Raw genomic sequence first — 12,783 nt, 5'->3', positions numbered from 1 at the left:
ACCATATGAAAATAAGGAGGATATGTATAAAAATATAACTGTCAAGATGAATCACCAGAGCACTGTCTCTAGCAGACAGACCAGGCGCTGCTCACAGGAAACCGTTGTGCCTCATGGCACATCCACGAAATGGAATGTTCGGCAGCTATTAAAAATGTCACAAGAGAACATTTATTGACATGAAGAGGTGATGGGACAATTGGTATGTGTGCCAGGTAGTCAGACAACATACAGTAATGATTCCATTTCTGTAAAAAATATATATGCATATATGGAAAAAAAAAAAGACTTACAAGGCTGGACAGTGAAAGGGTAACCGAGCTTGTCCCAGGGAAGGGAGTAAAAGGGTATTTATTCTGTTTACTTGTATTTCTTTTTTTTCCCCCCATAAATCACGTCATTTTGTAATACCAAAATGTCAACCTATTTCAACGCTTCATTTTGATTAAAACAAATCCATCGGGAAAAAAATGGGAATTCTTCAGAAGCAGAAATGATTTCCAAGTTGCCGCGGAGACAGCGAGTGTGTTCTCAGGAGACGTGGGCGGGAACCTTCACACTGACAGGCAGGCGGGGTTCCATGGGAGACGGGCAGGAGGCCGGTGCCTCCTCCAGTGTCAGGGTCCTGGCTCTGCCTCCCGTGCCCTGGGGCGGAGCAACTCACCGCCAGTCCGTCCTACTCCTGCTGAGTCACCATCCTCATCATCTTCAGAGCCATGTCCCCTTGGTCAGAAGGAACCTAGGACCAAACAGTCTCCTGAGCCCACACTCCTGGTTCTGGGTTCAGGGGCGATATCCTGAGACCCCGCTCCCAGGAGGAGTGCGGGCTCCGCAACAGCAGCCTAGGAGGACATCGCACCCGAGTGCACCCCTTACGGGAGGGTCCCTTCTGTGGAATGACCCCTGTGCAGGACAGAAGCTTGTCAGACTGCAGGGGTCTGAAGAGGTCAGCATTTAGGAAAGACCCTGCTGCTCCATTTGGGGCTGATCTGTTGATTCATTCACTTATTTATTTATTTATTTATTTATTTTTTTACTAATTAATTGATAATTTATTATGCTGAACATACCAATTACAGTTCCTGACAAATCTGATCAGAAATTGAAGTGTATCTAACAATATTAAGAGGAAGCACCAAAACAGAGAAATTAGTGTTATATTATGTTCATCAGTATGACTTTTAGCTTTGTATTATCAACAAAAACAGGGACAATGAAACTTCTCTGTTGTTACTAATGCTGTCATCATACCTGGATGAGCAAGCAAGGAGATAAAATGATTTTCATAAATTTTTTAGTTGTTTTCTGAGAAGTTTTTCCTATTGCATTTGAAATTTTTTTTTTTTTGATTCATTTATTTTTAAAGAGAGAGAGAGAGCGCGCAAGTGCAGAGAGGGGTGGAGGGAGAGGGAGAGAGAGAGAATCCCAAGATGACTCTCCGAGGAGGTCAGAGCCTCAGCGGGGACTTGGTCCTAGGACGGTGAGATCAGGACGGTGAGATCAGGACCAAGAGTCAGACACTTAACCCACTGAGCACCCCCCAGGAGTCCCTGCTGATTTCCTTATGAGACCCGTGTTTAAGTTACCAGGACCTAGCCTGTTCAAGGAAGAGCGGAGGTTCTAAACAATTTAAAGGATTCTCTGGGACGGGAGTACAAAATAGCCAAGAGGGAAGCTAATAGCAAATCTGTCAACAATACAACAAACAAACAAGATGCTTTGTTTGGGCGGTACCCTATTTTGGTATTATTGTTATTATTCAATTTTCTTTTGTTTTTCCTTTAGATTTTTCAGGTAGGTTCCACACCCAGCGTGGAGCTCAAACTCATGACCCTCACATCCAGAGTCACACGCTCTACTGTCTGAGCCCGCCAAGTGCCCCATCCCTTAGATTTTTCAGATAATTCCTTTATAAACTGCCTCCCTTCCCATACACCATGGAAAAGGGGAGGGACAGCAACCTCGGTTTCTCCCCCACAAAGATGGGCGTCCTGCTGATGGTCCCAAGTTCTGAGAGCCCATGGCTCCATGATTCTCCACAGCACACTGCTGTCCCTTAGGTCCCCTGGAGGCACAGGCACAGTGGGGTATATCAAAAAGACATTTCATCAACTAAAGGGGAAGTGGTTGGGGGTAATTTAATAACAGTTTCCAGGAGCTATTTTAAGGCTGCCCCAACTGATGTCTTGCTTCTCTCGGTGACAAGCCAGAGGAAATGGGCCTGAACTCCGGCACACATGCTCTCCTTACCCTGAAAGCCCTAACAGGGAGGCACCTGGGTGGCTCAGGTGGTTCCGTGTCTGCCTTCGGCTCAGGTCATGATCCCAGAGGGTCCTGGGATGGAGTCCCAAATGAGGCTCCCCACTGAGGTGGGGAGCCTGCTTCTCCCTCTCCCTGCTCCACCCCCCTACTCTCTAGCACTCTCTCTCTCTCTTAAATAAAACCTTAAAAAGAAAAGAAAAAAACCCGGACAAAATGTCCTCTTCACCCTGGGTGCTGCTGCCTTGTTCATGGTCTCTCCACATCTAGTTTCTTCAAAGGGCAGGCTACTACCTCCTTCCGGTTTCTGAGAGGAAGCTATCTTCCACCCGCTCACTGCACGTTCATCTGCTCCACCCCGTCCATGCTGGCTTCTGGGCCAGCCGCAGCCCTGAAAGCCCTTGCCTCGAGCTCCACGGATACCACTCTGCCCGAATCCCCGCTGACACTTCGCTCCTTTATCTGAGCTAGTGGCAGCTTGTGACACTGCCGGCCCCTGGCGACTTTGCGCATGTCCAGGTCCCTGGTCTCCCTCTTCCTTTTTTGGTTGCCCTTTCTCAACTCTCATTTGTATGTCCTTCTTTTACCTCCTGCCTCTTTTTTTTTTTTTTTTTTTTAATTTGACAGGGACAGAAGGAGCACAAGCAAGGGGAGTGGCAGGCAGAGGGAGAGGGAGAAGCAGGTTCCCCGAGGAGTAGGGAGCCTGATGCAGGCAGCACTCAATCCCAGGACCCCCGATCATGACCCGAGCCCAAGGCAGACCCCAACCGACTGAGCCACCCAGGCACCCCACCTCTTGCCTCTTAAATACTGGTGTACCCAGGGCCTGTCCCCAACCTTTTTCATACTCGACTCCCAAATCTCAGTCTCCAAGAACAAAAATTGGACTCCGGATCATATACACACAGTGTATTCAGTTGCCTTATGAGCGTCCCACTTGCCGGTTCTACAGGCAAACAGGTACAAAGTCCAGCCAGTTCTCCCTTCCGACGCTTTATCAGCTCCCTCTACTTCTCTTCCTCCTGGATTACTATAAGAGCGCCTTAGAGGGGCGCCCAGGTGGCTCAGTTGGTTAAGCATTTCTGCCTTCAGGTCAGGTCACAATCCCAGGGTCCTAGGATCAGCCCCACCGCATTGGGCTCCCTGCTCAGCTGCTGCTCCCTGCTCAGCTGCTGCTCCCTCTGCTGCTCCCCCTGCTTGCGTGTGCTCTCTCCGTCAAATAAATAAATAAAATCTTAAAAAAAAAAAAAGTGCCTTAGATTGGTTCTTTGCCCCAGTCTCATCCCAGGCCCTCGGCTGCTAGAATGCTGTTTCTTAGACAAATGTGGCGATTTCACTCCTTTAAGACCCTCACTGGCACCCCGTTGGTTTCAGGATACGTGTGAGCTCCCTAACAAGGACTCCCCAGCCTCATCTCTCCCAGTGCCCCTCCTGAGGCTCTGGACCTGCCCATGCAGTTCTCCTTGCTCCTACACCTCCTCCTAGCCTAGCTAATACCCCTAAGGAGTTGGTTTCTGGAGAGGGCACTTTAGTTCCTGCTGAAATGTCTCTTAGCATCTCCTCGGCCATCCAAGTAAATACACTGTGTGGGCTTGATGTACAAATGGAGCTTACAGACGAGTTTTCTAGCCAGACCACAGCCCCTCAGCCCCTTCTCTGTGGAGATTCTGTCCTAAGCACCAGGGGGCCAGGCAGAGAGAGCGTCCCAGAAGGCACCTTACCACCCCTTCCAATGAATCTCCTCCAGGAAACCACTGTCCTGGGAAGAAGAGAGACCCTGCATTTAAGCGGCCAGACCAAAGCCTCACCACAAGGGAAGCACCTGACCCCTTGGGTGCCTGTGCAAGTGTCTGCATCCGTACGTGCACACACATGTGTGTTTACAGTGGATTCATCCCTCCAGAATCTCCCTCAGCCTGTGGAGAGCTACTCAGTCAACCTACGACCTAAGGGGAGATAGTGTGTTCACTTGGCACGTGAAGACCGCCTCATCTTTGCACACAAAGCCACTTCCAAACTGCAAATCTGGAAGCTACTGCGGCTCAAACACTCCTCCGTACCTTGTCCCATGCACTGCAACTCAGCTTTCTAGGGCGCGGAACTTTGGTTTTCGCTCCCCAAAAATGTTAGGGAAAGACAATTTCTCCCTTCTTCCCCCAAGACAAACAATTAAGAAGAAAGTAACATTAAACTCATTTGAACTAAAAAATCAAAGATAGAGAGCTCGGCTTAATGCTCTCAGAAGGATATAGCTTTTTTAAATGAGACTCTCTAGAGCCGAAGGAATGAAGCACTAATAGTAGGACTTCAGTAGAGACCTGAAAACATTCCCCAAACCAAAACACTTCTTTTAAGACCAATCCGGGCACTGCACTCATGCATCATCAATCACTCGTGGCCTCCCTCTCAGGACAGCTAAGAGTCCATGACCAAGGCTGAGGGACACGGCCTCACCATGTGCCCAGCTCTGAGGATCCAGTAGAAAGCCAGGTTCTTGTAGGACTTGACGAAAGCAGACGTTTCCGAAGACTTAGGGTCACTGTACACGGCCTTCCACTTCAGCTGCTTGAATTTCGGCAGATCTGCCCACTTCAGTTTCCGCACCCAGGCCTCCTGACCTGGTGAGAGGGACAGAGCAGGGCCTCGCATCAATAGCTGGTTGGGGTAGAAACAACAAAAGATCCCATCGCTTTCCCTTTCCCAAACTGTAACATGCATAGAACTCATCCTGAGATCTGGCTTAAATGCAAACTGGGAGTCAGTAGGTCTGGGGAGGGCCCGAGACTCTGCCTTTCCAGTGAACTCCCAGTGATGCCCAAGATACCCAGAAGAAACCTAAATGCTGAGAAGCCTGACTACGTTTGCCTCTGCCTTTCCCACCACTGATGCTCTGAAGGAAGGAAACTGGGGACCTCTGCAGGCGGTAAGACTCTCTGGAGGACTGTGAGGTCTCAGGGTGGGGAGATGCTAACAGGGATCCCCTGGGCAGGTCATGGAAGAAACACAGAACCTTTCAAAGTGGCCTTAGTGCCCTTGGCTTACAACTGGCGGAAATATTCAATCCCACTGACCTTAAGAGGTACGTCATTGACCTGTCAGACCAGGTGCCTCGATTTACCTGCTGGTTCTGAGAACCTGCCTCTCAGTCCTTACCTGGCCCTACTGAAACAGAACCACAAAGGCCATTTCCCTCGGGTCTTCAGGTTTAGAGCCAGCAGGGTTTAGTTCTAATTCAGCCTGCAGAGCTTACCACCTACTGGGCCTGTGACAAAGACTCAACTCAACAGTGCCTTGATCCCATGGCCAGGAAAAGGTCTCCCTTTCTATTTTTGGCAGGAGTAGGTGTAGTGTGTTTCTTAATCATACATAAGGGCCTCAAAATCTGGCAGGCCCAGGCTTCTCTAAGGGGTCACCATGATGAGGGAGCAGGAGGCTAGCCGAGGGCAAGCAGAGGCTGACACCCTGCAAATGCCCGGCCCCCCCACCCCCAGGCAGCATCTGGGACACATTCTTCAGGCACTCCTGGCTGCCTTAAAGCTAAGGGAAGGAAAAGCATATGATTCCCTAACAGAGATCACAGTCCAGCAAGACCTGCGCTTCCCTCAGTTTACAAATGTTTTCATGATTTACAAGAAAAAAGCATTCTTAGCAATCACCTCACTACCAGAAGAAAAACTCCCAACTGTCAATGTTAATGCTTTACTAGAGGGAGACACTACTTGAACTCGACAATAGCAAGGCCTCCAATATCTTGTAGGTCCTCTTTAGCATACAAAAGTTTTGAAAATCTCCCCCCTTTTCCTTACCCCCAACTCCAGAGTATATAATCAGCCACACCTCAAAAGCCCAGGGCAGCAGCTCTTTCTGCCCATGGGTCCTGTCCGTGTACTTTCAGAAAATCACCGTTCTGCACCAAAGATGTCTCAAGAATTCTTTCTTGGCGATCAGCTCCGGACCTCACCCCACCAAACCTCACCTACATTCAAAAACTGTGTCAACACCTCTGTTCTCTTCAAAGAGGTCATGCAGATGAATGGAACATAAAATGGCCTTCTTCCTGGCATTTCAACGTCACCAGCCCGAAGAGTGGCATGTCTGGGGCCAGTTCCCTTCCAGCTCAACCTACCGAACTGTCTCCATGGGCCCCTCAGAGTGCTTTCCTACCTATGGTGTCCACGATGAGATCGAGCTGTCCATTATAGATGGTCACGTTGACGCCGGCTTCCAGCAGCTCGTCCACGATGCTGATGACGGGCTTCATGAAGTCCCCCTCCATGTTCTGGAAGACATTGGCAGACTGGCCTACACATGAGGAAAGAGAAAGAGGTAAGTGCCAGCATAAAGGGCACCTTTCAGACCAGAATATCCTGGGCTCCGGATATAAGTAACCACTGTGCTTCACCTAACAAAGGCTGAGCCCAAGTGCTTCACCAACAGGGACCAGCCAGTCCAGAAATCCATGCCCTGAGCCAGTCACTTGAAGCCTAGTACCCACGCAGATAGAGCTTGTTAGGCTGGTCTTCTCAGGGAACAATCTCTGCTTTGGGGCACATGTTAGTTTCCCTCCTTAGCTAAGTAACACCAGGGCCACACTGTAAGTCCTGCACAAGTGAGGCCACCCTACTAATAAACCAAATCAGACTCAAAGCAATGTGGAGCCTCCCCACCAGGGAGCCACAGCGAGGACAAGCCCCAGGCAAGAGAGGAGATGGTTGACACCACACCCCTGGCAGATTCCTGACCATCATCTGTGACACTGAACCCCACAGTGACACCCCACAACGACAGCAGCTACTACCCATTTCTGTCCTCTAGTCATTGGGTTAAGCAAGCACTTTACAAACAACATCGCATTTCCTCTTCACCAATCCCAGGAGGTAAGGGGTCCTAACCTGTGCAGTGGTTAAAGCAGACGAGGGTCCAAGAGGCTAAGAAACATGCCCACAGTGACAGAGCTGGTCAGTGGCAGGTGGGGCTGTGAGCACAGGCCTGGCGGGCTCCACAGTGTGTGCGGAGCCTTAACTGCAAACCCAAGCTCAACACCCTGGGTGTGGGTATCAGCCAGCCAGTTTGTCCTTTCCCAGACATAGCTGGAGCCACAAAGAGTTTTCTCTATCACTCATCGTCTGCCAAAATGTAATCTCCTTGCCCGTCCAGCTGCACAGGGCGGGGAGGGTTCAGAAAACCAGAGAAGCTGGCGCTGGAGAACGCAGTCACAGGGACCCACGAAAGGGGCAGTGCAGAAGAGGGGCTCTTGCAGACTTAACCTTAGCTGCCTTCCTGTGACCTGTAACGGCTCACACCCCTATTCTCAGGGCCACCCGGCTCCCCGGGGGTGTACTCTCTGAAAGCTCTGACATTGGATTATTTTTATTTGATCTAATTAACTCCCTCCAACCCCACCCCCATTTCTAGAAAACTGTAAGGGGTGAGGCAGAAATGAAGACACCGGAGCTGGGAGGAGTCCTCTGCGAACTGTAATTTGGGAGGAGGGCCCGTGTACCCTGAGGAAGCCGGGGCTGGAGCCGCATCTTAGCCTCTCGGCAGCTGTCAAGGGGCTGCCCTAGAAAGGCATCGCTTTGGGGGAGCTCACACATAAAGGAAGCCCTCTTCAGCTTGGCCTGTCTCCCCTCCAGGGATCTGGGAGTCCCACTGGCTCACAGCCTCCCTATAGGACTGAGTTCTGATCTCTGGTCCTGTTTTCTGAAGACCAATAGTTCCTAATATGGCCCCCAGAACAGAAGGCAGTAGACCCTGGAACTACATCCAGCATGAGGAGGCGGGGGTGGGGGGTAAGGGGGACGGAGAGGGGGTGGTGCAGAGGGGGGCTGGCCAGGGAGCTGGTCAAAACCCACCCCAAAGGACCTTGGTCTGGAAGTCACACCCACAACCCCCGGTGGCTTTAGGCTTGGCTTTTTAATCTCACGTGTTTTTTTTTTGTTGTTGTTTTGTTTTGTTTTGAATTATGGAAAACCTCAAACTGATAACAAACAGTCAGAAGAGTGAGAGGATTCCAAGGTGCCCACAGTCTGGCTTCAACAATTCTCAACGCCCACCCCATCCTCTCATTCCCCTCCCCACCCATTTCCCTACCAAGGTCTTACTCTGAACCGATTTTGGCAGGTTATTTACTGTCTGTGCATGTGCTTGCTCACCTATAAAACGCGGCCAGTAATGCGGTCCTATCTGCAACCTGTCCTCACCATCAACAAAGCCCATTCTTCAAATTCAGGCCTCTAAACCCGCACCTCTACTGCTCCACACCCCACAGAGGGCCCTTTATCAGGTCGCCGAAGTACCTACCTCCCCAGGAGCAATCCTCAGGAATAATTTTGAGCTTCTTCCTGATGGGACCATTCATGAGCTGACTCAGGGAGTCCTGCTGGAGGTGTCTCACGTAGCGCTGGTAAAGATGAACTGAAACAAACTGGCACGTGGTGAGCCAAGGGACTGGAAATACCACCCAGAGAATGTCTTCCCCCGAGGCTGAGACAGTGTCTAAGAGGGAGGTTTTCAGCTGGAAAATGGAAAGTGTCACCTTCATTCACCCCAGATGGAGGAAGAAAGCCAGAAAGCCACTGGAAGTGTCGAGATGCTTTATAAATTTTGATCGCTGCACGTTATGTATTTTGGGGCCATTGAGACTATCCAGCACAGCCCAAGGCAGTCAGTTGAGACATGGAATGTAGAGGCTCCCGCAGCCTTTATATAAAGACCTATGGAGGGAGGACGCTGGGGCGTTTAGCATCCTCAGCAAATCTGGCTCAGCTGAAGGACAGCTCAGTCCAGCTTTCAGAAGGACTGTAATGTTCAATGGGCGGAAGATGGTTTCCAAACGTCAAAAACAAGTGAAAGTAAAAAAAGTAAATAAAATCTTTAAAAATTAAAAATTAAAAAAATTTAAAATACAAAAATTTAAAAAAATAAAAAAAAAATTAAAAATAGTTTAAAAATTAAAAAAAGAAAAACAAAAAGCAAGCGAAATAAGCCAGATGCAAAAGACCACCCACTGCATGGTTCCATTTAGACCAAATGTCTGTTTCTAGAAACACAGACAGATCAGTGACTGCCTGGGGCTGGGTGTAGGACCGGAAACCAACTGCCAGGAGACACAGGATCTTTCTGGCATGATGGAAATTTCTGGAACTGGACTGTGGTGATGGCGGTTGAGCAGCTTTGTGAATACACTAAAACCACTGAAACCTACACTTAACATGGGTGAATTTTGTGGCATGTAAATTATGTCACTGAAGTTAAAAGAATTTATTCTCTCTTGCATGGAGATGGAGACAGGGGTCTTGCAATGTCAATGTTCACTTACCTAGGGGGCTCTGGGTGAATTCTAGGCTCGACTTCACCACAGACGTGGGAGTGCTTTTAGTTAAGATGTTATAGAAGTTCACGCCATCTGTGTTCTGAAATACAGAATGGTAATTGGCTGTTTATTTATCTATTAACGAAACTGCATAATAGAGAGGTAACTGGCTTTCCATCTTATCCGAGAACAGCTTGAACTTTGTAACAATTTGCCAGGACCAGAAAGAAATGCAGCTCTGAGGGCTGAGAAATGCAGCTCTGAGGGCTGAGACCGGCTGTCAGCCTGATCCTGGGGCAGGGGGAGTGAGCAGTTTTTCCACATGGAGCTCAGATGCTGGAGAAAACCAAAGGACCGCCTGTTATTATACACGGAGAACAGGGCTAAGGAGGGTCCTGCACACTCATCCTCAGCTGTGCATTCTTCTGTCCTGGCTCTCTGGGGGCAGAATGTTGCCTGGCAAGAATTCAAACATTCACTTCTGCAAGACATATCATTTCTCAGGATGACCATACATTCAGTCAAGAGACAAGCGGGTCTGGCAGGCCTGGGGTGGTTTTCTGACCTCATCACTGATTCATCGGCTTTATTGTTTAGCACGTGACCCTTTTCAGATCTGCGGGGAGTCTCAGAATAGACCCAAACCCTGGTAGCACCAACCAGGGGGCCCTAGCTCCACGTGGGAACGAGGCAAGTGGGCTGCCCCCGAGTGTGGCCCATTACCTGTTCAATGACCATTTCTGCTTTGCCCCACAGCTGGGTGGCCTCTTTGTAGAGCCCCTTATTCACGGCATCCAGGACATCCTCTGCAACCTGAGACACCTCTGCCAGGCCTTGGTCATCGAGAAGAGACTGGAATGCAAACCGAGAATGAGAAGGCCTGCTCTACTCAGAGACGCAGACCCGGCATCACCACAGCTGGGGACAGGTGACAGAAAGAAAGAGAGCAAAACGCTGGCAGAGTCCAGATGGTGGGTATAGGGGTGTTCATGGGATCTTTCAACTTTTCTGCATATGTGAAAATTTTTCTCATAAAAAGTTGGGGAGATTTTAAACACTATGTTTCTTATGCCTGGAGAAACAGGGAACTGGGCTGATGGTTCATTCAGTTTCCCCCAAGGGTGCAGTGTCAACTTCGTAGGCAAACCCAGCTAGCCTGTATGTCCTGGGGACAGAGCCAGGAGAGGTCTGCTGGGCTGCTTACCATGGAGGGTGCCGAGATGAGGACTCATCTACTTACCACGCTGTATAGGAATGGTCCCCAGGAGAGCACCGAATCTGAAGGAAACCACACAGGTACAAAGTAAGTCCACCGTGGCTCTCCCTTCCAAAGAAAAACCCAACTAGCTTCCCTCTCAAAGTGGAGACAGAAGCAAGAAAGCTGGTGGCTCTGGGGCTATCGGCTCCTTAACTCACTGATGCCCCTGGCAGGGCACCCCCACTCGGGAGGCGGCATGATGTGGGGACCTTTCTGTTGATTCAGGGCTAATGACACGTTAATTTGGCTTGATCTTGGAGCAGCGAGTGAGTCCCGGCCAGTGATGGCATCTCCGCAGGCATGAGTGTGTGTGTGTGTGTGTGTGTGTGTGTGCGCGCGTGCGCATGCGGGCATGAACACAGGTTCCTCTCTGCTAGACCTCTGGGCTTTCCGACAGCTTAGAACATTCCCCCCCACCCTCACATTTCTGCTCTCTATTTGCTCCTCCAGTCTGGGAACACTAGCTTCTGCCGAGGAGTTAATTAAGGAGGAAGACTATGGACTTTGTAATTCAAGCGCCTAGGACTACACTATCAGCCAATTCTTTTCTATTCCACAAACATATCTGAGAATTTACAAAGGGTTGGAAGCCAGCAAGGAATTTTAGAGATACAAACGAGTAAAATAATGTCTGCCCTCAGATAGAAGAGTTGGGCTTGGTCTGACAGATTCGCAACTCCCGTAACTCTACATAAGGCTAGTACCACTGAGATGTGCCAACAAAGTATCAAGGACCATAACTTGCACACTGGATATGTCACTCCTTTGCTTAAAAGACTTCAATAGTTCCCTAAGGCCAAGCATCTCAAAGTATGTTTTGTTTTGTTTTTTAAAAGATTTTATTTATTTATTCGACAGAGAGAAATCACAAGTAGGCAGAGAGGCAGGCAGAGAGAGAGGAAGGGAAGCAGGCCCCCTGCTGAGCAGAGAGCCCGATGTGGGACTCGATCCCAGGACCCTGAGATCATGACTTGAGCCGAAGTCAGTGGCTCAACCCACTGAGCCACCCAGGTGCCCTCAAAGTATGTTTTAAGGAGCTTCAATACTGCAGGAGTTCAGCCTACGTATCAGAGAAGAAAAAATGATTCTTCAGTTAAATATCTCTGAGGCTATGCAAAACAGAGTATTTCACCCCCCTGCAGGACTTCTCAGAGCCTTTCACAGGCCTGTGAAACCTTGAGGAGGTAGAGCCAGTACTGAGCCCTGGCAACTTACCTGACCACGAAGCCCTTTGCATAGCACCTCACTGGTCTGGTATTCTTCAGGGTACACCCTGAGACATGGAGACGTACCAGGGGACCTCACTATCCTTCATCTCTGCAATTTAACTATCAAGTTTCTGCCTTAGTTTCTTGAAATACAGAATCGTCTGCAACTTTTCCAATGCGCCCATTCCCTGCTGGATCTAGACCAGGGAGGGACAAAACTTTTCTATAAAGGAACAAACAGTAAACATTTTTTGCTTTCCAGGCCAGGCAGCCTCTTTTGCAACTACTTGACTCTGTTGCGGCAACCTCCAAACAGCCACACACAACATGTAAATGAATGGGTGTAACTGTGTCCCAGTAAAAAGCTTCTCTACCAAAGGAGGGTGGCAGGACAGACTCAATTTGTATGCTGTAGTCCGCCAACCTCTGATGTGCAACAGAACTTCCTGAGGTGATGGAAATAGTCTCTATCTATGTGGTCCAGGATAACTCTACAGTCATGTGTGGCTACTGGGTGCTTAAAATGTGGACAGTGCAATTGAGAGATTAAAATTTTTATTGTACGTTAATTAAATTAAATTCAGCTACATATGACTACGGCTACCATCTTGAACTGTGTAGATCTTCTTGAAGACATGGAGCATGTCTGTGCATCCTTCCTAGCACCTAGCAAAATGGCTACTACCTAGCAAATAATAATTGTTCATATAAATTAACAGTATTTCTCTCTCAAAAAAGGAGTA

At 49.1% G+C, this 12,783-nt stretch overlaps 1 protein-coding gene across 1 annotated transcript in view; it reads right to left on the bottom strand.

Moving 5' to 3' along the window:
* Positions 1-148: 148 nt before the first annotated feature.
* SCPEP1 (serine carboxypeptidase 1) overlaps positions 149-12,783 on the bottom strand; it is a 33,353-nt gene continuing 20,718 nt past the window's right edge. The window contains exons 7-13 of the mRNA XM_059150090.1: positions 10,815-10,852; positions 10,298-10,426; positions 9,581-9,674; positions 8,563-8,676; positions 6,424-6,561; positions 4,714-4,877; positions 149-739 (exon numbers count right to left, since the gene is read on the bottom strand). Coding sequence (XP_059006073.1) covers positions 677-739; positions 4,714-4,877; positions 6,424-6,561; positions 8,563-8,676; positions 9,581-9,674; positions 10,298-10,426; positions 10,815-10,852 — 740 coding nt within the window. The 3' untranslated portion in view covers positions 149-676. The remainder of the gene's footprint in view (positions 740-4,713; positions 4,878-6,423; positions 6,562-8,562; positions 8,677-9,580; positions 9,675-10,297; positions 10,427-10,814; positions 10,853-12,783) is intronic.

Source organism: Mustela lutreola, chromosome 15 (genome assembly GCF_030435805.1).
Source record: "Mustela lutreola isolate mMusLut2 chromosome 15, mMusLut2.pri, whole genome shotgun sequence".
Taxonomy (NCBI): domain Eukaryota; kingdom Metazoa; phylum Chordata; class Mammalia; order Carnivora; family Mustelidae; genus Mustela; species Mustela lutreola.
Note: the sequence above shows the minus strand (reverse complement) of the source record. Positions and strands in the feature narration are given on the sequence as shown.